This window comes from Hyaena hyaena, unplaced genomic scaffold (assembly GCF_003009895.1).
Source record: "Hyaena hyaena isolate Hyena2069 unplaced genomic scaffold, ASM300989v1 scaffold_209, whole genome shotgun sequence".
In the NCBI taxonomy this organism is placed as follows: domain Eukaryota; kingdom Metazoa; phylum Chordata; class Mammalia; order Carnivora; family Hyaenidae; genus Hyaena; species Hyaena hyaena.
The window spans coordinates 1,381,470-1,403,717 of record NW_024080844.1 but is presented as its reverse complement, the minus strand read 5'-3'; the positions used below and the strand labels follow the sequence as shown (position 1 = coordinate 1,403,717).

At 35.9% G+C, this 22,248-nt stretch overlaps 1 protein-coding gene across 3 annotated transcripts in view; it reads left to right on the top strand.

The window, feature by feature from the left end:
- Positions 1–22,248, top strand: part of RABGAP1L (RAB GTPase activating protein 1 like) — a 746,017-nt gene that overhangs the window by 482,470 nt on the left and 241,299 nt on the right. For all 3 annotated transcript variants that reach the window (XM_039242373.1, XM_039242375.1, XM_039242374.1), the window contains one exon: positions 2,135–2,278. In XM_039242373.1, coding sequence (XP_039098304.1) covers positions 2,135–2,278 — 144 coding nt within the window. The remainder of the gene's footprint in view (positions 1–2,134; positions 2,279–22,248) is intronic.

The following is a 22,248-nucleotide window of genomic DNA, read 5'->3' as shown; positions in this document are numbered from 1 at the left end:
AATATCTACATTGGTGTTAATATTTATATAACCGTTTGATTATTTTAAAAATAGTCTTCCATTTTAAGTACTCAACTTTAATGTAGTGAGTTAGTCAGTGAAAAGATTCCCAAGTGTTATTTGTAAAGAAATGAAGATATCTACAGAATAAAAATTGAAATACTTAAGAGCTTTCTCCACCTTAATTAGCACCAGTACCATATTTAGATCCACATGTACAGAACTCTTTGAGGGACAGAAAGGAATTCAAAGAGAATAAAAAACTTTAACATTTTAAGGTAGAGATGTATTTAAAAAATCTCTTCTCACATAATGTTCTGATCTCAAAGAGTGTTGTTACTATTTCACAATATGTCTGTGTAAATTTGTATGTTAAGAGGAACACATTATTTTATCTGTGTCAAATATGATGTAATAAAAAAGAAAGTGCAAAGTTAATGACTAGTGCTGATAAAAGGATTACTGAGGAGCTTTGAAATTCTACCTGATGTTGGAAATCTTATATTTATTTTTTTAATATTTATTTATTTTTGTGATTGAGAGAGACAGGCAGAGAAAGATGGGGACAGAGGATCTGAAGCAGGTTCTGTGCTGACAGCAGTGAGCCGTAAGTGGGGCTTGAACTCATCAAGGGATCACGAACAGCCAAAGTTGGATGCCCACTAAGCCACCCAGGCACCACTGTGCAGCATATTTATATGGCTTTCTCTATATGCGGTATTGGGAATCCAAGAGGAATGTGAAGGAAATACATGAATGGACTGATTCCATGTTGGAGAAAAGTAAAGTGATAAAGGAGGAAGGTTAGGGGAGCTGGTAGGAGCTCATTGGCATGACCTGTCAAGAGATCCATACGTTTCTAAAGAGGGAAGTGAGGTCAATAGGGAACTGAAAGACTAGAACAGGAAGACAGAGAATTAGCAGTGAAGTTAAGGACAATTTTACTAGAAAAGAATGTAGGGGGAGTAGAAAACCTTAAACATTAAGAAGAAATGGGGGAAAGATATCAAATGAACTGTAAGCACAATGACATACGGGCATTGAGGAGCGAAAAGACTGTGTAGAAGAATCTGGTAACTATGGACGTTAAAAGCCATAGGCTCTTTTTTTTAGAGATTTAATTCTTCCAAGTAAATATTTGGGATTTTTTACTTCTTTACCTTTTATTTACAGAAGTTACATTTTTTCAAAGGTCAGTTTTCCTAAAAGCTTTAAGAGTCAAATAAATGTAACTGATAAATAAATAACAAGTTCGTGGTACTATGAAGAAACCCAGACACATTTTTTTGTTAGCATTTTTCAATGGATGACCATTTGGACACCCCATTAACAGTACCTGATGGGTACTTCTGGGTGCTTTTCAAAAAGCGAGTGATGTAAGAAGTAGGGCTTTTCTTTTTGTTTTTGTGATCTTTTTATGAAAACAAAACTAACGTGGGCTTTTACATATCTTTACTTTTGTTTTTTAGTTACAAGAATAGCAATGCTAATACTCTGTACTTTAGCTTTCATGCTTTTGAAAAGCATTTACTTGTGTAAATTGGAAAACAAGGATCAGGGTAACATAAAGACATTTTTAGGAGACATCCAGTTTCATACATTATACACTTGCACAGTTTCTATAGTTTGCCATGTTTAATGTCAAAGATCGATTATTTTAAAGTTTGGTTATATTTTGGGCTTTTCTCAATACCGCACAAATTTACTGGAGTGATTCCATCGATCCCAGATGATGATTGATATTAAGTGGTCTCCAAAGAGCAGATGAATTTCTGTTCTAGGTAGTTAGGCTTTAAACTCTGAATGGGGTGTTGGACTTGACTCTGGAGGGATGACATTCGTTAGACTACAGGTGTTTTGTCAGAGCGAGCATTTCCCAAGAAACAAGAGCAGAGAAGTGAGCAAGAGGTGATCTTTGTTACTTGTTCATAACAAGTCTGCCTTTATTTTCCTTGATTATCCTATATCCCCAGAGCTCATCTCCTATCAGTGCTTCTGTGTAATTGCAGAAAATTCAGCAGATGCCACAAAAAATTGAGAGTGGTCATAGAAAGCTTGTCCTAAATTACAGCTGTGGTAGGAAATAAAACTTCTCAGTCTTCCTTCCCCTCAATTTTCCATTTTGACTTTTTAGGAGCAGTTACCGGACCTGCATAGCCATTTTTGCGACCTGCACCTGGAAGCTCATATGTACGCGTCCCAGTGGTTTCTCACTCTGTTCACTGCCAAGTTCCCGCTCTGCATGGTCTTCCACATCATTGACTTACTGCTTTGTGAGGTACAGTGGCTATCTCTCATACCTAAGCCAAAGTAGAAATTATTTCCTAGTTAAAGTGGATACAATTTTTATTTTAGTTTTTCCTGTACTTAAAGCCATAAATACCATAAAGTTCTCTTTGAATTTTTAGTAAAGACTATTTTAGTTGTAATATTATTATTGTGAGAAATGAAAATGGTTAGGCATATATAATTCCTAGAAAGTAAGATGAGGTAATTAAATTTAGTATAATAAAATTCATAATAAGCCTTTATCTGTGTAATAACATATTACTAATGTAAAGGAGTTAAATAAATAAATTTAAAATTGGGTGATTTTAATCGTAATGCAGTTATACTCCAAGAGTGAATATAAATGAAAATTCTATAGTAATTTTTAATTTAATTTAACTTTTCTATTCTATTCTATTCTATTCTATTCTATTCTATTCTATTCTATTCTATTCTATTCTAAATGCCAGCATAGTTAACATACAGTGTTATGTTAGTTTCAGGTATACAATATAGTGATTCAGCACTCCATACATCCCCCAGTGCTCAGGGTGCCTGGATGGCTCAGTAGGTTAAGCACTGGACTTCAGCTCAGGTCATGATCTCATGGTTTGTAAGCCTGCATTGGGCTCTGTGCTGACAGCTCAGAGCCTAGAGCTTGTTTCAGATTCTATCTCCCTCTCTCTGCCCTTTCCCATCCCGCCCCCTCAAAAATATACAAACATTAAAAAAAAAAAAAAACAGTGCTCATCACAACAAGTGTACTTCTTAATCCCCATAAACTATTTTAGCCATCCCCCTACTTTTCTCCCCTTTGGTAACCATTAGTTTGTCCTCCAATTGTATAGTAATTCTCAATTCATAAGATATTTCTGTTGTATATGGTGTTCAAAACTCCCACCAGGTAACAGTGAAGTGATACACTGAAGTTTCTACATCAGATAATTATATTTTCAGGCAGAATATTTTTAAAATTAGTTTGCAAAATTATTTTAGGTATCTGTGTTTGTTTCTTTTATTGTTTTTATTTCCTTAGATGACTAAATTTATTTACTTTACTCCTTTCTTTGAAGGGGAAAGGGCCAGAGAGAGAATCTCAAGCAGGCTCCACACCCAGTGTAGATCCCAACACAGGGCTTGATATCAAGATCATGACTGGAACTGAAGACAAGAGTCAAATGCTTAACTGACTGAGCCACCCAGGCACCTCATATTTACTTTACTCTTTTAAAGAAATAAGCAAGATTACACATACATACATCATATACTGCCAGTCAAAATGTTTGACAGCGATAGGAGAGCTGCTGTATGAGAATAACTTTTTATTATTGGGAGTATGTATGTATATAAATTATACTGTCTTCAGTTACAAAGCTAGAGTAATCAAAAGTATAAACCTAATATAATCTGGACAGTTTTGTATTTCTACACTACCTTTTATACACCAAAGTTTCTATTTTCTTAAAAGTCTAACCATTTCAATCACCCTGGGGACTAGACATTTCATTTAAAAAATTAGACTAAAGAAGATAAAATAGATCAGCTGCACAAAGTGAAGCTGTTATTTCTGGCCTGTCACAGTGGTAACCATTCCATATGCAGGCAGCACTGGGTCCTGCTCTCCAAGGTTCTAGTTGACAGTTGCCCAGGACTTGAAAGTTGCAGAGCATTTGGTAAGAGTGTCAGAGTTTTAAACATGTGTAACCTATTTTGATAAAGAAAAGTTGAGTGACTCACCGCAGGTCACAAGGTAAGTTCCCCAATTCTGAATGTATAACAGCTGGAGAACCTGATTGATAACGTAGTAACTCCCCAATTTTTTTTTAACTGACAAATTCGTTTCTAAAATGCCTATCTAAATTTAACCTAAAGGAAGAATGCAGAATTAGAAGCTAAAACTTTATCCAAAGTCAAAATGGTGTGATCACAGTATACACAAATTTAGGCATTTGTACTAAAAATTCTACTTGGCCTGATTATCCAAATTGATGTGGTGAGCAGTTCTGACTCTAATTTAGTGCAGTGCTCTTCGAAAGTGAAAACCAAATTTATAGCTTTGATTTCTGTGAACTTAAAGTAATACTAAAATCTAGTTTTGATAAGTAAATATTCATAGGTCCTATTCATTTTAATCACCCTGGGACTAGAAATTTTATGCTGAGCTGAGTTTAGTATTTTATGGTTTTAAGAAAAAATAGGAAAGTAAGGGTATGACCTTTTAACAGTTTTATCTTTATATTGAGTAGAAGCTTGCAAAAGTTAATGTCCTTGCTTCATGTTTTTTTGCTGAAAGAGATTATCTAATTTCATACTAGATTAGTTCTCTACTGTTCACTATAGTAAAGAGAATGAAATTAATATGCTTAATCGTACCAGTTAAATTGGATTTCTCGGTCACTTTTGGCAGAATAGTAACACTATCCTTTAGTTCACTGGAGTGATGACCTTCTAAAATTGTCTCTATCTCAATGGTTCCATACCTGACAGTGGCGTATCGTCCATGGGTCTTCTGGAACCCAGATTCATAATTTCTCAGGAAATTTTTATCCTGAAAATATAGGAATTTCTTTTTTTTTTAATTTTTAATGTTTGTTTATTTTTGAGAGAGAGAGACAGAGCATGAGTGGGGGAGGGGCAGAGAGAGGGAGGGAGACACAGAATCTGAAACTCCAGGTTTTGAGCTGTCAGCACAGAGCCCGATGCGGCTCTTATGCCAAAGCATAAGATCATGACCTGAGCTGAAGTCAGATGCTCAACTGACTGAGTCACCCAGGCGCCCTGAAGATACAGTAATTTCTAATGTCAGTTGCTAGGAAAATTAGCAAATTTATGGTAGGGAAATGAAAAAGTAGATTTATAAGCCTTCTTATCACTTGCCAACTGTGATTTCTAGTTACAATGTTTGTAAGATCTTAATCCTTATTAAAATTAATAAGTGTATTATATATATTACTTTACCTCCACTTAAACCTATATTCTGTAGCTGTTTAAGGAAGTTGCATAGCTTTCCAAAACATAGAGTAGGTTGTAATCGCAGGATCATGGTAACCAGGGAAATAAATAATAACATCCCTTAAGAGTTCAAAATAAATTTTATTGGAAACAGTATCAGGATATTCATTCTTTCCACTAACTCATCTTTGTCAGAGGGTTATTTTGCAAAGGAAATTTTTAGATAAACTTTTATTTCCTGCCTGTCTGTGATTTCTCTTTGCCCCGTTCCTTCTTGTTAGTTAATAAACTATTTATATCAAAGCTCTTCTTTCATATGAGGTAGAATATTCTAAAAGAAGGAATGATAACACAGCCTTAAATAGAATCATCTATAGGTATTGGTTTTTGTCATATTCTCTTTTTTTAGGAAAATGATTTAGATCTTCATGGCTACAAATTAATGTTTAGTTACAAATGGAACACTGAGAAATTCTCAGATAGAGAAAAAGTTGATTGAAAAAAATTGAGAAAAAGTTGAAAAAAAGTTGATTTTTCAAAATTCATCATTCTGTCCAAAAAAACCCAGAAGTGTTAATCTGCAGAATTATTTTGCTCAGAGATCCTATTGCAAAGTGAGAAAGACATTGAGCTTGAGACTTTTAGAAGCATATCCTCCTCTCGTGTTTTCCTGTGCTATATGCTTTTAAGGATTTTTTTTTTCATTCATCTCGAGGTTGAAAATAGGAAGCTAATTTAGTGGCAGAAAATTTAGGAAGAACGTTAGTAGACTTTGGCAGTGCAGGCTGAATTAGAAACTTGTAGTTGTTAATAGTTGTATTAAAAATGTTTATATAAAGTTGAATATATGGTAACTCGGGTTAATTCCCTTTTTTAGTGAAGATGATGGCACCAGAATTTTAGAGTTTGAAAAAACATTTTATTATATTGAGATGAATGTAACATTCTATAAATTATCATTTAGCCAATACTTGAAATGAAAATTATTGTTTTTAAAAAGAACAAAACCTTTTATGGTTTATTTTCTACCTCTATATGGAAGATAAGAAAAACGCTAAAAGTATTAACAATTATAGTGTAACTATTGTGCTATTAACCCACCAAGAATAGAATAGTGCTTTTAAAAAATGTTTATTTATTTTTGAGAGAAAGAGGGAGAGAGAAAGAGAGCAAGAACAAGCTGGAGAGGGGCAGAGAGAAAGAGAGACACACATAGAATCCAAAGCAGGCTCCAGACTCTGAGCTGTCAGCACAGAGCCCTAAGTGGGTCTCAAACCCACCAATTGTGAGAACATGAAGTTGGACACTCAACCAACTAAGCCACCCAGGAGCCCCAGAATAGTGTTTTTGTTGAAGTATAACAGATTAAAAGAAAATGTGAAAAAAATCAGTGTAAAACATGGTGATTTTTCATAAAGTGAACATAACTTATGTAAGAAGCGCCCAGATCAAAAAAAATCAGAACACCATCTGAATTTCAGAAGCCTCCTCTCTTTCCTTGTCCCTGCCTTCACTACCTCTCTGAAGAGTAACCACTGTCCTGACTTCTAACACCATAAATTAGTTTAGATTTTTTTTAACTTTATTTAAATGGAATAGTACAATATGAACTCTTTTGATGGAGATTTTTCACTTGTTACTATGTTTGTGAGATTCATCTATATAGTTGCATCTAAGCATGGTTCATTTGTTCCATTGGATGAATATATTAAAACTTGTCCATTCTTTCATTGTATTGTTGATGGGCATTTGGGTTGTTTCCAGATTAGGGTTATTGTAAATAGTGTTGCTGTCAACATTCTTCAACTTGCTTTTTTTTTTTTTTTAATGTTTATTTATTTTTGAGAGACAAAGTGTGAGAGGGGGAGGGTCAAAGAGGGGGGAGGGAAACAGAGGATCTGAAGAAGGTTCTGCGCTGACAGCAGCGAGCCCTATGCAGGGCTTGAACTTGTGAACCGTGAGATCCTGACCTGAGCTGAAGTTGGATGCTCAACCAAGTGAGCCACCCAGGCGCCCCCAACTTGTCTTTTGGCAAACATCTGAGGGTACTTCTGTGGGTACCTCTGTAGGAGTGGGATTGCTGGCACATGTATGAGGGTTTAGTAGATGCCACCAAGCAGCTCTCCACAGTATTTTGAACATTACCTTTTGAGTTGTTTTCACTGAAAGTCTTCCTTGTGATCAAAGGCAGGTTTTTGTTTTGTTTTTTGTTTTGTTTTGTTTTTTTTAGAGGGCAGATCCTACATCAGATTAGAATTCATGAGTATGGAACAAAATAAAACTCATTTGGTTGAAAACTCACTCACTTGATTTCTAAAGTTGCATACAGATGGGAACTAAGAGCTGGATCTAAGAGCTGAGTCACTTTTTTAAAAATGTTTTCTTTATTTATTTTTAAAAAACAATTTTAATGTTATTTATTTTTGAGAGAGACCGAGCATGAGCAGGGGAAGGGCAGAGAGAAAGGGAGACATAGAATCTGAAGCAGACTGCAGGCTCTGAGCCATCAGCACAGAGCCCAGCAAGGGCCTTGAACTCATGAACCATGAGATCATGACCTGAGCCAAAGTCGGAGCTAAACTGAATGAGCCACCCAGTTGCCCCTGTTTTATTTATTTTTGAGACAGAGAGAGAGAGAGCACACAAGCTGGGTAGGGGCCGACAGTAGCGAGCCTGATGAGGGGCTTGAACTCACAAACTGCGCTGAGCTGAAGTTGGATGTTTAACTGACTTAGCCCCCCAGGTACCCCAAGCTGGATCACTTTTGTGCTTATGTGAGAGAAATTAAGCCAGTGGGGAAAATCTAGCAATATATTCAGTTATAGAAGAAGCAACATAGAGACAGTTTGACATTGGAGTTTAGATATTTGACTTTTTAGTTAGCCCTTCCTGTATCACTTTGTATATGTTACTTTACATATATATTTCTCAGTTTATCTCTCTGTAAAATGATGCTAACAAAATCCATCTCCCAGGGTTTTTTTTTAAGGATTGAAATGAGAATATGAATATGAAGTGCCTACTACACAGTAAATATCCAGTTAATAATATTACTCTCCATTCTTCTCTGTCCACCTGTCTAGTTCTTTTATTGCTTCTCAGTTTCTTCAGTTAACTAGATGACTTCAGAGATTCTTAAGAGAACGGGTTAGCTGCTGGTTCTTTCTTACCTTTCTAACCACCTTTGTTTCTATCTACTTGAGATGCTTTTTCTTTTTTGCTAAAGCCAAAATTTTATCTATTTACCTTTATGGAAGTTTAATTCTGTTTCATCTTGATTAGTGATTGAAGTAATCCTTCTAAAGTATTTTTTTCTTCTACCTTCTTTCAGAGACATAAGAACAGCATTTCCTTTAGTCTTGACAAGATAACTGACAGTTTATGTTTGAAGTTGACTCTTACCAGATACTTCAATTTTTGGAGTATCAAATATATTCAGCTTTATATAGTAACTTGATATTTTGTGAAATGTAAGGAAATCATTGACCCTTCAAATTAGAATATACTTCCTGCCTCTCCTTTCTTCTTAGGGTGATGAAAAAAATGATAGTACAGTACTACAGTATCTAGTTACTGGGCATACACCAACTGTATGCCCCCTTTCAGAACAGTTTTCTGAACCTATTATCTAAAGAGTAGATTCATTCTATAATATTCTTATTCTTTGTCCCCATTTTTCTTCCTCTAAAAGTAATAATTGAGTTTTTTAGTTGATATATAATTGACATTATAAGATTATATAAGTTTGGGGTATACGTGTGTTGATTTGATACATTTATATATTGCAATGTGATTACTACACTAACATTAGGTAATATCTTTATCAAATGATATGTTGGGTTAAAATGCATTAGAATGAGCATAGGAACATAAACATAAATTTTCTAAAAACTTTAAGAGTAGTTATTGACCACAAGAATAGAAAAAAATGCTTTGACCAACCAATCAATAGTGTAAAGGTTATTTTAAAGTTTTATTTGTCAATAGAAATCTTCAGGAGTAGGAAAAAAAAACTCTCTAAAGTCTTGTTTTTAGATCCTAACTTCTTTCTCACCTTTATGGTTCTCACATCAGTTGTCTTATAGCTCTTACTTGTGTTTGCACTAATTTTGACGTTACAGAAAGAAGTGGAAACCTCAAGTTTAAATGGCAGAACTATTGTGTGTGATTCCTGTGACTTGAAAGGAATATTCACTCATTCATTTGTTTATTCAACATTTATTGAACTCCTTCTAAATGCTTGGCACCATTCTAATTTGGGGATACAACAGTAAAGAAAAGCCGACAAAACTCTTGCCTTCATTAAGTTTTTATCCTTGTGTAAGATACAGACAGTAAACAAATGACTAAGTAGAATATATGCTTTAGGGGCACCCGTGTAGCTCTGTCAGTTAAGCATCTGACTCTTGATTGCGGCTCAGGTCATGATCTCATGCTTCATAAATTCGAGCCCTGCATCAGGCTCTGCGCTAACAGCACAGAGCCTGCTTGGGAATCTCTCTTTTTCCCTCTCCCTCTGATCCCTGCTGCTCTCTCTCTCTCAAAATAAAGAAATAAACTTTTAAAAAAAGAGAATAGTTTATCAGAGGTGTTAAATGCTATGGAAAAAATGAAGGAAGAGAAATGTAGCAGGTCTCAATAGGGACTTTTGACCATTGTAGAGAATTTAGGTGTTACTGGAGTGAGATGGGAAACAATTGGAGAGTTTAGATACAGGAGTGGCATACTCTGATATATATTTTGTCCTCATCACTCAGGTTGCCCTGTTGAAGAAAGATTGTGGGAGAGTTCGAAGGGGAAAAACGGGGGGCCAGTTACGAGGCAATTGCAGTAATTTGGGTTGCTTGGGCCAAATTAGTGGTAATGGACATGCTGAGAAGTGGTTGAATTCTAGACAGATTTTAACAGTATAGCGGACAGGATGGTGTACTGATGGATCATCTGGGGTAAGTTCACTGATTTTTATTGAATGTAGTGGTGGGCGGGGGGGTCCTATACAGCTTCTCTACTTCAGGGAGCATCTGTGAAACATTTGATATTGAGGAGTGATGGGGGCATCATACTGTTGCATGCTTTCTTCTGGAAATGCTTGGCTTATAATTTCTCTGCAGTGTTTGTTCTAGAAGTAGGTTCTGGTCCCCTTGGGATCATTTAAGGTAAATCTTTAAGTAATATAGAGGGTGGAATAATTACGAAAGATGATCAGTGGAGGAATAAGCTTGTCAAACCTAGTACGTACTTTAAAATAAAGGTACATGTTTACTGGTAAAAATAGGAGTGGTATTTGGCTTCAGTAGATTCAGACTCACATGACTTTGAGGACTCACAAATATACCTCCAACCTGTTTCATAATGAGCCCACAGTATCTAATTACGTGTTTAGTCCTCGTAATCAGAACATATTTCAGTGACTTAAAGTTACAGGGTAACAGGGGTTTTTTTTCCAATAAAAATCTTTTAGTTTATCCTGAATTGGAATAACTAGAGTTACTTTATAGTCTTTTTTCTTGCAGAGAGCTCCTGGTGATTAAACTGTGTAGCATGGATTAAATAAAATAACATTTTCTGTTACTTTTATGAGTAAATAAAATATTTTTAAAAAGCATTAAGACATACAATATACTCTTCTATATCTATCTCCCTGGTTAAGAAACAAAGTAATATGAACATGATTAGTTTTGTTTATTATTACCTCTCCCAGGCAATACCCGCCCCCCAACACCTCCTTGGCCTTCCTCAGAGGAACCATTATACAGAATTCAATGTTTGTCATTCCCATACGTGTCTATATTTTTATTGTGTATCTGTGTATCCCTGAACAATTTATAATTGAACATATTTGGAAAATACTGTACTCAATGGTTTTGAAGTCCTGCTCTAAAATAGGTCTAGGAAACTGTCTTCAATCTCCAAACCGGTGTCATGTACTATTCAGTTACCTCCTAACTGTTCTTTCCACTCGACTCCCTTTGGTCCCACTGTTGTCCATAGAATCTGGATTGATTTTCATAAAACACCTGTCAGGTCATGTCATTCCTTGACTGAAAACCCTTCAGTGGTTTCCCACTAAATGAAACCCACATTGTTTCACTTGGTCTATAATCTTGCCCTTCCTTCCTTCCCATTGGTATCCTTGAGCCAGTCTGCCTCTTAGTCACTATACTTCAACACTGACCTTCTTTTCGTTTTTGAAACACTTAAAATCTTTTCAGGTTGAAAACGTGTGCCTATTCTTTCTTTCCCTTCTGCCTAAAATGTACCTTCTGCTCTTTACCTGGCTAATTCCTTCAGGCCTAAGGCTAAATATTACTTTCTCTAAGAAGCTTTTCCTGATCAGCCATTCTTAAATAGCCCAAACATTTGATAGCACCCTGTAGTTAGTGGTTATTTATTTATTTACTGTGTATTACTTTTCAGATGCCTACTTCTCCCACTAGATTCTAAATTTCTGAAAAGAGAAGCCATGTCTCTTTTTTGCACTACTGTATACCTTGTAGTCAACTTGTAGACATACAAAGAATATCTACTGAAGAAAAATAGGAGTGAAGAATCAAAAGAAAAATTTATTTTTATCATCTGTATTTAAATGTTTTTGTGAAATCCTATAGGCTGAGAAAATGGCTTTGCTCTTATTTTTAAGAGAAAAAATAAGTTAATATATTTAGAAATTCCTTATGTTTTAGTTATACTATTTTAAGTAACAGAAACCCAGACACAGTAGTTCAAGTATGATGGGGGATTATTATAACTATACAAGGAATCTAGGAGAAGATGAACAGGGAGGCCTCAGGAACTCCGGGCAGTCCTCTCTCTTACTCTCTATTGCTCTCTATGAAGTGGGTGTTCTTTCTCCCTTCTTTCCTAACCTACTTCTTTGTGGCTTTGTTTTGCTTAGGGTCTATAGTATCTCAGAAAGTTGCCATGGTTATTCAACTCTGGTATCAATAGCTCCTAGCAATCTCCTTATAATTTTTAGGTAAAATTCTTGAGGGATAACCTAACTGGTCCTATTCATATTTTAAAAATAAGCCTGCATAGTCCTAGGTCGCAAGAGTGTGTCACCCTAGGTGGTTGTCTGTGCCTTATCCAATATGCTGTGGAAAGGGGTAGTCTTGAGTGAGTCACGTGCCCTGCAGCCCCACTCAACAGGAGCTGCACTTGGAGGCAGATGTTCTGAGAAGGGTCATTGGTGGATCTGGCACAAGAAAACGTTTCTGATGTGCATATACCCCATGGACTGACATTCTTAGTTTTGACTATTTTAGAATTTGGCATTTTATAAATATATTTATTAAATAAAACTCTAATGCATCTCAAAAATATATTATCCAGCCATAGATATTTATTTATTTAGAATGAGGAGTTGCACAGTTTCAATATAGGGTATAGTCTTAAAAATTGTGATCTTCAGGATTGAAGGGGTAGCATTGTTACAAATCATTTTCGTGATATAGTTTTTGCAGGTAGGGTTCTGAGTAAAGACAGTGTATAATTTTTATCTGTATTATCTTAATCATTATTTGCAAATTTATATAAAGTATATGAATGCTTCCCATTGTCTGGAAATTAGATTGTGAGAGCATCCTCTAACATAATTGTCTAAATGCCTCCATTGCAATCATTTGTAATAGTCCTCCGATCTATAAATTATTTATATTGTACAATATAGAAGTCTATCATACAGTACCAGCTGGAAGTAAGACCTTGTTTTGGAGAGTAGTTGATTTTCTTCCCTATTCAGTTTTATTAATACCCAATCTTAGCTGATAAGCTCTTCACTTTTTAAGTCTCAGAGATTTGAGGATAAGATCTGGAGAGTATCTCTGGGCCTTACACTATGCTAAAGGCTTTACACGTTTTGTCCCGTATTTCTGTACCTTCCCCAAACAGACTGCTGCCCTCCACCTTCTTCATTTAGTTGGACAAATTAGAAATAGTTATTTTTTAAATTTTTGTTTCATTCACGTGGGCAGATAGTCTTACTGTTCTTGTTCATCTCCACAGCAAATAGACCAGTGGTCTTTGCCTCTCTTATAAGAAACCCTCATTATCTACTCTCATTCAAAGGTTGGATTATCTTATCGATTCTCAACATCACTTGGGATCTCTGAGTCCAAGACTCTGTTTGATTTCATATCTCAGATGTTTTATCTATGGTCTAGCAGAATTTCACCATCAAATACTCTTCTGATGTTCCTGGTTCTTTTCTGTCTTCCCTTTTCAAGTCCTTTACCATCAGCATCCATTGTTGGGCATTTTTAACTAAACAGTGGTTTGACCTTTACCTTATTTACCCAGGACCTCTTAGTTATATGTAGAGAAACAATATCCAGCCATCAGTATTAGAATTGCTGACCGCATTAGTTTAAAAGAAGCATAATAGGACTTTCTGCTCTTTTGCTTTTAGGATTATCTTACCAGAGTTTTCAGAAGCTCTTACTTTTTATAGGTCCACTAGACATTTTGCTTCTTGTCCATGTCCAAGTAATATAGTCCATTTTGCTCTTTTTTGCTTAGAGTAATGCCAGAAAATTTTCTATACTTGAACAATTTCCTGCATGTTCTATTGGCTCATTGACCTCCTGGATTGCAGTTTAGGCTGTGTCATGGTCTGGTAGCTGTTTCTTACTTAACGCATTTAGTGGTCATGGTCTAATTGTTCTCCAACATCCCAAATGAGATAGGTGCATCTACTCCTGACTAGTTCTCTTGTTTATGTGAATTGACAGGGAAGAGTCCATTTTGTCCATAGAATCCTTAATACAGAGAAAAATTAGTGCATTCTTAGTATTCAGAATCTCTGTTTCCCTATAAATCTATTTAAAGGATAACTTATTAATATTAACATAGGGCTCTTGTAAAAGGATCAAAGATAGATATCCAACAGTACTGATAAAACCTCTAATTTAAATGCTCTTTTTTTGTTAAATAGAATCAAAGCACATTTTATCTAAATTAATAAGCTTTTAGCTTGAGAAGTAAACAGCTCAAAATAAGTGACTGTGGGTTAAAGCTAATAGTGCTGAGCGTATTCAGATACTATGAGTCAACCTTGAAATACACAAAATTATTGGGCTCTGAAAAACAGGTCATCTTTGGAAGACAGATATTACTTTGCCTATTCACCTATCTAGAAGTATCAAGTTCTTGTCCCAGCTCTTTTTTTTTTTTTCAAAATCAGCATAGTTGCTTTCTGTTTATGTCTGATAGTACACCACATAGAAGTTTTACAAATATTGCTTGTTCTGTGAGAATCTCCTTCCAAATCTGAGAAGAGCATGATGATACAGTGCAACACTGAAAGAAAAAAGGAAGTCTCACTGTTAACTGATCACTTAAACCAGTGAGTCTTGAAGGATGTATAAGGCTTTTCTCCAAGCTCAAGGTACCTGTTACAGAATTCATCATGGGCAGGGAATCAGGTGAGGTGGGACTACTGTCTGCTTTTATCTGGCCCCCAGATACTCCGGGTAACACCAAACTCTTTCCAGCCACCCCTCTCCTGGTGCCTCATGGAACCTCTCTGTGGATCTTCCTCTCTCTTTAGTTATCCCTCTAGTCTCTTTGTTGTTTACCTCTGTTTTTACTCCTTTGCCCTATGGGCTTTTTTCCTCTTCTTGGTATTTTGGGTTGGGTTTCAGTTATTGAGTTTTACCTGATTGTACTGGGAAAATGTTTCCAATCCAACCAGGCTGAAAAAGACAGTGAAACAAAGTGTCTTGTATTGGCCCTCGGATCTACCATTTACAAGATGATCAGACATTTTTCCTTACCAAGATGACTGCTTGTTGGTATAATTTTGTCCTTAAAAATCTCTACCTCATTTTTCTTTTTAAATTTGTATTATAAAAGACCCTCTTCTATTATCCTAGGTTAGTATTTACTCAGTCCTAAAAGGAAAAGGAAAGATGTGTTCTTCTCAGGAAGAGGATGAGAGAGGAACAAAAATGTTGTCCTGGCTTATCTGATGACCATATTGGATTCTACCCAGCTCTCAACATTTAATAAGCCCATCTACTTTTAGGACCATTGGCATTATTTGTCATCATATACTATTTTAGTGACAGCAGAACATTTGCAAGCTGTATTAGGCTGAATATGAGGATGGTGGAGACTCAAAGCAGCCTTCATGAATCCCTCTTGGGGAGGTAGGGAAGGAGAGAAGAGAAGGTCAGGATGAAAGTACAGCCCCAGCTTGTATGGTAGTTTTAAGTACCAGTGTTTCTTAGGTGGAGGGCCAACTTTCCTTATGTATAGTTCTTAGGAATCAAAAAAATTGGTACAACTCCAAATAAAAGTAATAAATCTATTTAACTCTCTTATTATAACATAGGTTTTCTGAAGCTGTCTTTATCCCAGTCTTTACTTTTTTTCATGTTTGTTTATTTTGAGAGAGAGAAAGAGCGAGCATGTGTGCATGAGCAGGGGAGGGGCAAAGTGAGGGAGAGAGAATCCAAGCAGGTTGGGAATTGTTATGCAGCCCTACACGGGTCTGGATCCCATGAACTGTGAGGTCATGACCTGACTAAAAGTCAGATGCTTAACCAACTGAACCACCCAGGTGCCCCATTTCCCAGACTTTAAAATGACTTTTTAAAATTTTGCAAACCAACATTTTTTAAAATCTGTATATTTTCCTCTAAGAAATATGAGCCAATTTTTTATTCTCATTGGTAATTAAAGATAAATTTGATTTTATCTGAAAATTACTAATAAATTTGAATTATATTTTGTTCATCATATTAATTTGGAATTTTTGCTACACTTGATAACAAGCAATATTCTGAGCCTAATAGAATTTTGCCCTCTTTACCTTATTTTTCAAGTCATACAACTATTGCTAGTCAGTAAATATCTGTTAAGTGTTCCTAAATTCAAGAAATGATCCTTGAATTTAATCTAGCATTTGAATAAAATCCTTGAAAAAATTGGGCATTGGTTACAACAAAATAAAAGAAACCAGAGCGTTTCCTACTCGCCCTTGGAACTGTGTTAAGGATTTGTTGAGGTAGGATATGGCCAAGCCAAATGCACACAAATGAGTGAAATAGGCTGGTTATAACATAATCCAGAGTAGCAGGCACTGATAGGAGTTGGAGAGTACATGAGTCATATAAAGGAACTCAAATCACCATTTGTAAAAGTGCCAAACAGAATGCATTCAGGCTAATTTTGACTATCTGTTACAGTTTGTGACCTCTGATTTAGATAACAAGATGAAATTTTATTCTTTTCTGGGGGCAAATGTGGAGTTGGTAGGCAAGATTCTAACTCTTGGTAAATAAATTAGTATATTTTTATTTTAGAAGCCCATGTTGCAAAAGATGTATTTATAGTGATTATAGAAATAAGACATTTGATAGAAGAAGTGTAGTTGTGCTTTAAGGCATAAGCCAGTATTACTCAAAATGTAGTTCATACACAGCTTTTAATAATGTGGGGGTGCAGCAAAACTTATTACAGGCATACCTCAGTCCCAGACCACTGCAATAAAGCAAATATCACAATAAAGTAAATTAAATGAATTTTTGGTCTTCCAGTCCATAGAAAAGTTGTGTTTATACAATACTGTAGTCTGTTAAGTTTGCCATAACATAATGTCTTTTAAAAAGTTCATATTTTAGTTTAAAATGCCTTATTGATAAAAATGCTAACCATTATTTAAGCTTTCAACAAGTCATAATCACTAATCACAGATTACCATAACAAATACGCTAATAAGTTAAATATTTGAAATATTGTGATAATTACTAAAATGTGACACAGAGACAAAGTGAGCAAATGTTGGAAAAATGGGACCAATAGACTCGCTTGGTCCACACAGGTTTAGCACAAACTTCAAACTGTAAAAAGCACAAAATCTGTATTTATTTTTTTTTATTTTTTATTTATTTTTAAATGCAATAAAATGAAGTGCAGTACAATGAGGTATACAAAAAACTATGGGAATCAAAACGGTGGTAGTGGTATAAATATTAATGTATAGATTAATGGATTAGAATTGAAAGTTCAGAAATAACACTTGTGAACAATTGACTTTTGACAAAGGTGCCAAGACAATTCAGTAAGGAAAGAATATTCTTCCCAACAAAGTTGCTGGAATAACTAGATACTAAAATATAAAAGAATGAAGTTGTATCCCTATCTCATACCATATATCAGAACTCAAAATAGATTCAAGGCCTAACTGTAAGAGCTAGAACTATAAAAATCCTTAGTAGAAAACCTAAATTTTCACGATCTTAGATTAGACAGTGGTTTCTTACACATGACAATTAAAGCACAGGCAACAGAAGCGTAAATAGATAACTTGGATTTCATAAAGACAAGAAACTTGTATTTCAAAGGCCACTATCAAGAAAGTGAAAAAACTTACAGAATGAGAGAAAGTATTTGCAAATCACGTATCATAGGGGTTTTGTATCTTGGCTGTATAAGGAATTCTTACAACTCAGCAATAAAAAGGCAGATAATACAGTTCAAAAGTGAGCAAAGGATCTGAATAGACATTTCTCCAAAGAGATATACAGATGGCCAAGTAAGCATATGAAAAGATATTTAACATCATGAGCCATTAGGGAAATGTGAATTAAAACCACAGTGAGATACCACTTCACACTTAGGAGGATAGATATAATACACAAGATGGACAAAAGATAGTGTTGTTGAGAATATGAAGAAATTGAAACCCTCAAGTTGCTGGTGACAATTTAAATGGTATAGTCACTTTGGAAAATAGGAAGTTCCTCAAAAATTTAAAAATAGAGTTGCCATATGACCCAGCAATTCAACTCCTATGTATATATATCCAAGAGAAATAAGATCATAGGTTTACCAAAGCAAAAACAAAAATCCTTGTATGTGAGTGGTCATACCGGAATTTTTCATAATATCTAAAAAGTGGAAACAATTGAAATGTCTAACAACTGATGAATGAAGAAACAAAATTGGTATACCAATATAATGGAATGTTATTTAGCCATAAAAAAGAATGATTTTCAAGAATGTTACAAGATGGATGAACCTTGGAAACTTTATGCTAAGTGAAAGTAGCCGAACAAAAAGGCCACATATCATATGATTCCATTTATATGAAATTTACAGGCAAATCCATGGAGACAGAAAGTAGATTAGTAGTTACCAAGATCTGGGTGGAGGAGGGATTGGGGAGTGTGCTAAGGAGTACAAGGTTTCTTTCAGGGGTGGCTAAATATTCTGGAATTAGATAATTGGGGATGGTTGTACAGTCTTGTGCTGTACTAAAAACCACTGAATTGTATACTTTTAAAAGATGAATTTTATGGTATTTGAATTATATATCAATTTTTAAAATAATTTGGTGGAGGAGAGAGGGGACGATGGCGTCAGAGTACGAAGACCCTAGGCTCACTTCATCCCATGAATACAACTGCTAACTATTATATCATCCTAAATATCACCGAAATCGATCTGAAGACTGGCAGAACAAACTCCACAGCTAAGGGAGAGAAGAGACCACATTGAAGACAGTGGGAAGTGCAGAAATGAGGCTTGGGAGACAAATGGATCTTGGCTGCTGTAGTGGGGAGGGAGCCCAGTTACTGAGAAGGGCAGGCAAGAGACTAGACTAGTACACAGGAAAGTGCACAGGGAAGATGATTCCCCATAGCAGTTGGCTCGGAGCAAGAGGGCCCAAATCTCACAAGTTCTTGCAACCAGAGGGGCTTAGAGCCACAGGCTTAGATCTGGGAGAGCTTAGAGGACGTTGGGGCTGCTCTTGGAGAGAGGCAGACAAACAGCCCATGCACATATAGAGTGGAAACAGCAATCTGAAGAGTGCCTGGGGAACACAGTGGAGAAGTCAGTTGCTCATCCTGGAGTGTGTCCCAGAGAGGCAGTGTTCATGGAGAGACCCCTCAGGGAACAAAGGACCTGTCTGGTGTGATTTCCTTCCCCTGCCTTGTGCATAAGCACAAGGCGACCTGCAGGGACCAGTGCAGCGTGAACATGGGCTACCCACCTTGTTTACACCAAGCCCTGACACTGCCCTCCCCCGACTCTTTTCTGAAGAAGTGTCCTTCCTAGTCATACTTGCCTTATTCCCAGTGTGGTGGCCCCCACCTTCAGAAGCCTGACCCAATCCCATTTATAATTGCACCAAAACCTATAAGGTACCTAGGAATAACCTAACCAAGGAAGTGAACGACCTGCACTCTGAAAACTATAAAACACTGGTGAAAGAAATTGAAGGTGAAACAAAGAAATAGGAAGACATTCCATGCTCATGGATTGGAAGAACAAACATTGTTCAAATATTTATGCTACCCAAAGTAGTCTACACATTTAATGCAATCCCTATCAAAATACTACTAGCATATTTCATAGAACTAGAACAAACAATCCTAAAATTTCTCTAGAGCCACAGAAAACTCCAAATAGCCAAAGCAATCTTGAAAAAAGCAAAGCTAGAAGCATCACAATTCCAGGCTTAAAGTTATATTACAAAGCCTGCTTAAAACAGTATGGTACTAGCCGAGAAATAGACAAATATGTCAATGGAGCAGAGTAGGAAACCCAGAAATAAGCCCATTATTAATTATATGGTCAGTTAATCTTCAACAAAGCAGAGAGGTGTCCAGTAGGAAAATACAGTCTCTTCAACAAATGTTGAGAAAACTGGACAGCAGCATGCAAAAGAATGAAGCTGGACCACTTTTCCCTATCATTCACAAAAATAAATTCAAAATGGATGAAAGACCTAAATGTGAGATCCAAAACCATAAAAATTCTAGAAGAGGACATGGCAGTAACTTAGCCGTAGCAATGTTTTCCTGGATATGTCTCCTGAAGCAAGAGAAATGAAAGCAGAAATAAACTATTGGCACTACATCAAAATAAAACACACTGAAGAAAACAACAAAATCAAAAGACAACCTATGGAATGGAAGAAGATATTTGCAAATGGCATATCTGATAAAGGGTTGATTATCCAAAATATATAAAGATGTGATGCAACTCAAGATCCAAAAACCATATAATCTAATTAAAAAATGGGCAAAAGACACAGCTGTTTCTCCAAAGAAGACATCCAAATGGCTCAACAGACACATGATGTTCATTATCACTTATCAGAGAAAGCTAATCAAAGCCACAATGAGATATTACCTCATACCTGTCAGAATGGCTAAAATAAAAAACAAACAAACATTGGTGAGGATATGGAGAAAAAGGAACCCTCTTGCACCATTGGAAAAAGGAACTGGTGTGGCCACTGTGGAAAACACTACTGAGGCTCCTCAAAAAGTTAAAAATAGAACTACCTTATGATCTAGCAATCACATTACTGAGTATTTACCCAAAGAATACAAAAACACTCATCTAAAGGTGTTTATAGCAACGTTTATATGTTTATAGCAGTGTTATTTATAATAGAGAAGATATGGAAGCAGGCCAAGTGTCCATTAATGAATGGATAAAGAAGGTGTGGTGTATATATATATATATATATATATATACACAATGGAATATTACTCAGCCATAAAAACAAATGACATCCTGCTATTTGCAACACCATGGATAGAGACTATAATGCTAAATGAAATAAGGCAGTCAAAGAAACACAAATACCATATGATTTCAGTCATATGTGGAATTTAAGAAAAAAAGTGAGCAAGGGGAAAAAGAGAGAGAAAGAGAAAAATAAACTGAAATGACAACAACAACAAAAAACCAGACTCTTAACCTTAGAGAATAAACTGATGGTTACGGGGGTTAGGGGTGTGTAAAATAGGTGATGGGGATTATAGAGTAAACTTGTGATGAGCACTGGGTAATTAAAATAAAAACTTAAAAAAGTTTAAAAAGAAAACAAAAAAGTTTTGACCATTTCTACTTGAATAAAGAAAAGGGGGCACCGGGTGGCTCAGTTGGTTAACCATCTGACTTTGGCTCAGGTCATGATCTCGTGGTTCATGAGTTCTCTCTGAACTCATGTCGGGCTCTGTGCCGACAGCTTAGAGCCTGGAGCCTGCTTTAGATTCTGTGTCTCCCTCTCTCTGCCCTTCCCCTTCTGCTCTCTGTCTCTCTCTCTCAAAAATAAACAAACATTAAAAAAAGAAAAAAGAAAAAAAGAACTTGGAGGGATTGAGAAGTGCTTGTTAAACATGCAAATTCTCTAAACCCATCTTAGTCTCCAGATTCTTTGAAGATATGACTCTAGAAATCTGCATGTTTAACAGATGTTCCCATGGTTTTAAATTTTTTAAACTTTAAGAAATGCTGATGTAAGTTTCATGTACTTATATATTGAAATGTGTTTGGGCTAACGGCTCTATGCTTCTTGGCAATTTTAATCCTCACCAGCAACAGTAGCTACAAGTTATCGGGGGAAGTACTCTCTGTTCCATGTGAGGTTAGCGAATTCTATAGGTCTAGTCCTTTCTCAGGAGCATTGACAAGAATGAGATGCAAAGGCATGAGATAGTATACTTTTTCAGTTCTTTAGAATTCATTACTTTGGCAAATTCTAGGAAGTAAAATAATGGTCCAAGGTAATGAATTCAGAAAAACAGAAATCTTAAGGGAAATATCCAGCAATGTTTCCGTGGTTGCTGCATTTTTAGTGTTGGATAAAACACTAAAATTTCTGGGGGTAAAAATCTTGGTCTGTTGATTTCTTCAAGGCTATTTTGAGCAGATGTTACTGTTGGCCTATCAACAAAGTCAGGTTGACAGAGAACAGATGCATGCAGTAACAGCCAAACTTCCATGGCACGAGTATCTGGATGGGATTTGTTTCACAGCAGTGCTGCAGCAAGACCAAGGATGATTAAACGTGGGGATATTTTGTTTCATGAAGATTGAGGCAAAGAACAAGAGGGACCCTTTTTAGAGTTAGCAGTTGCCAAGTAGGGGGAATGAAGATGAATCTGCATTGTCCCAATATAGGCTATTACAGGGTTTACAAGATTTTCATGTTTACTAAGGCAAAAATTATATGTGTTTAATAGTATTCTGTATATTTATATATTAAGCTTAAAGGGTTTTTTT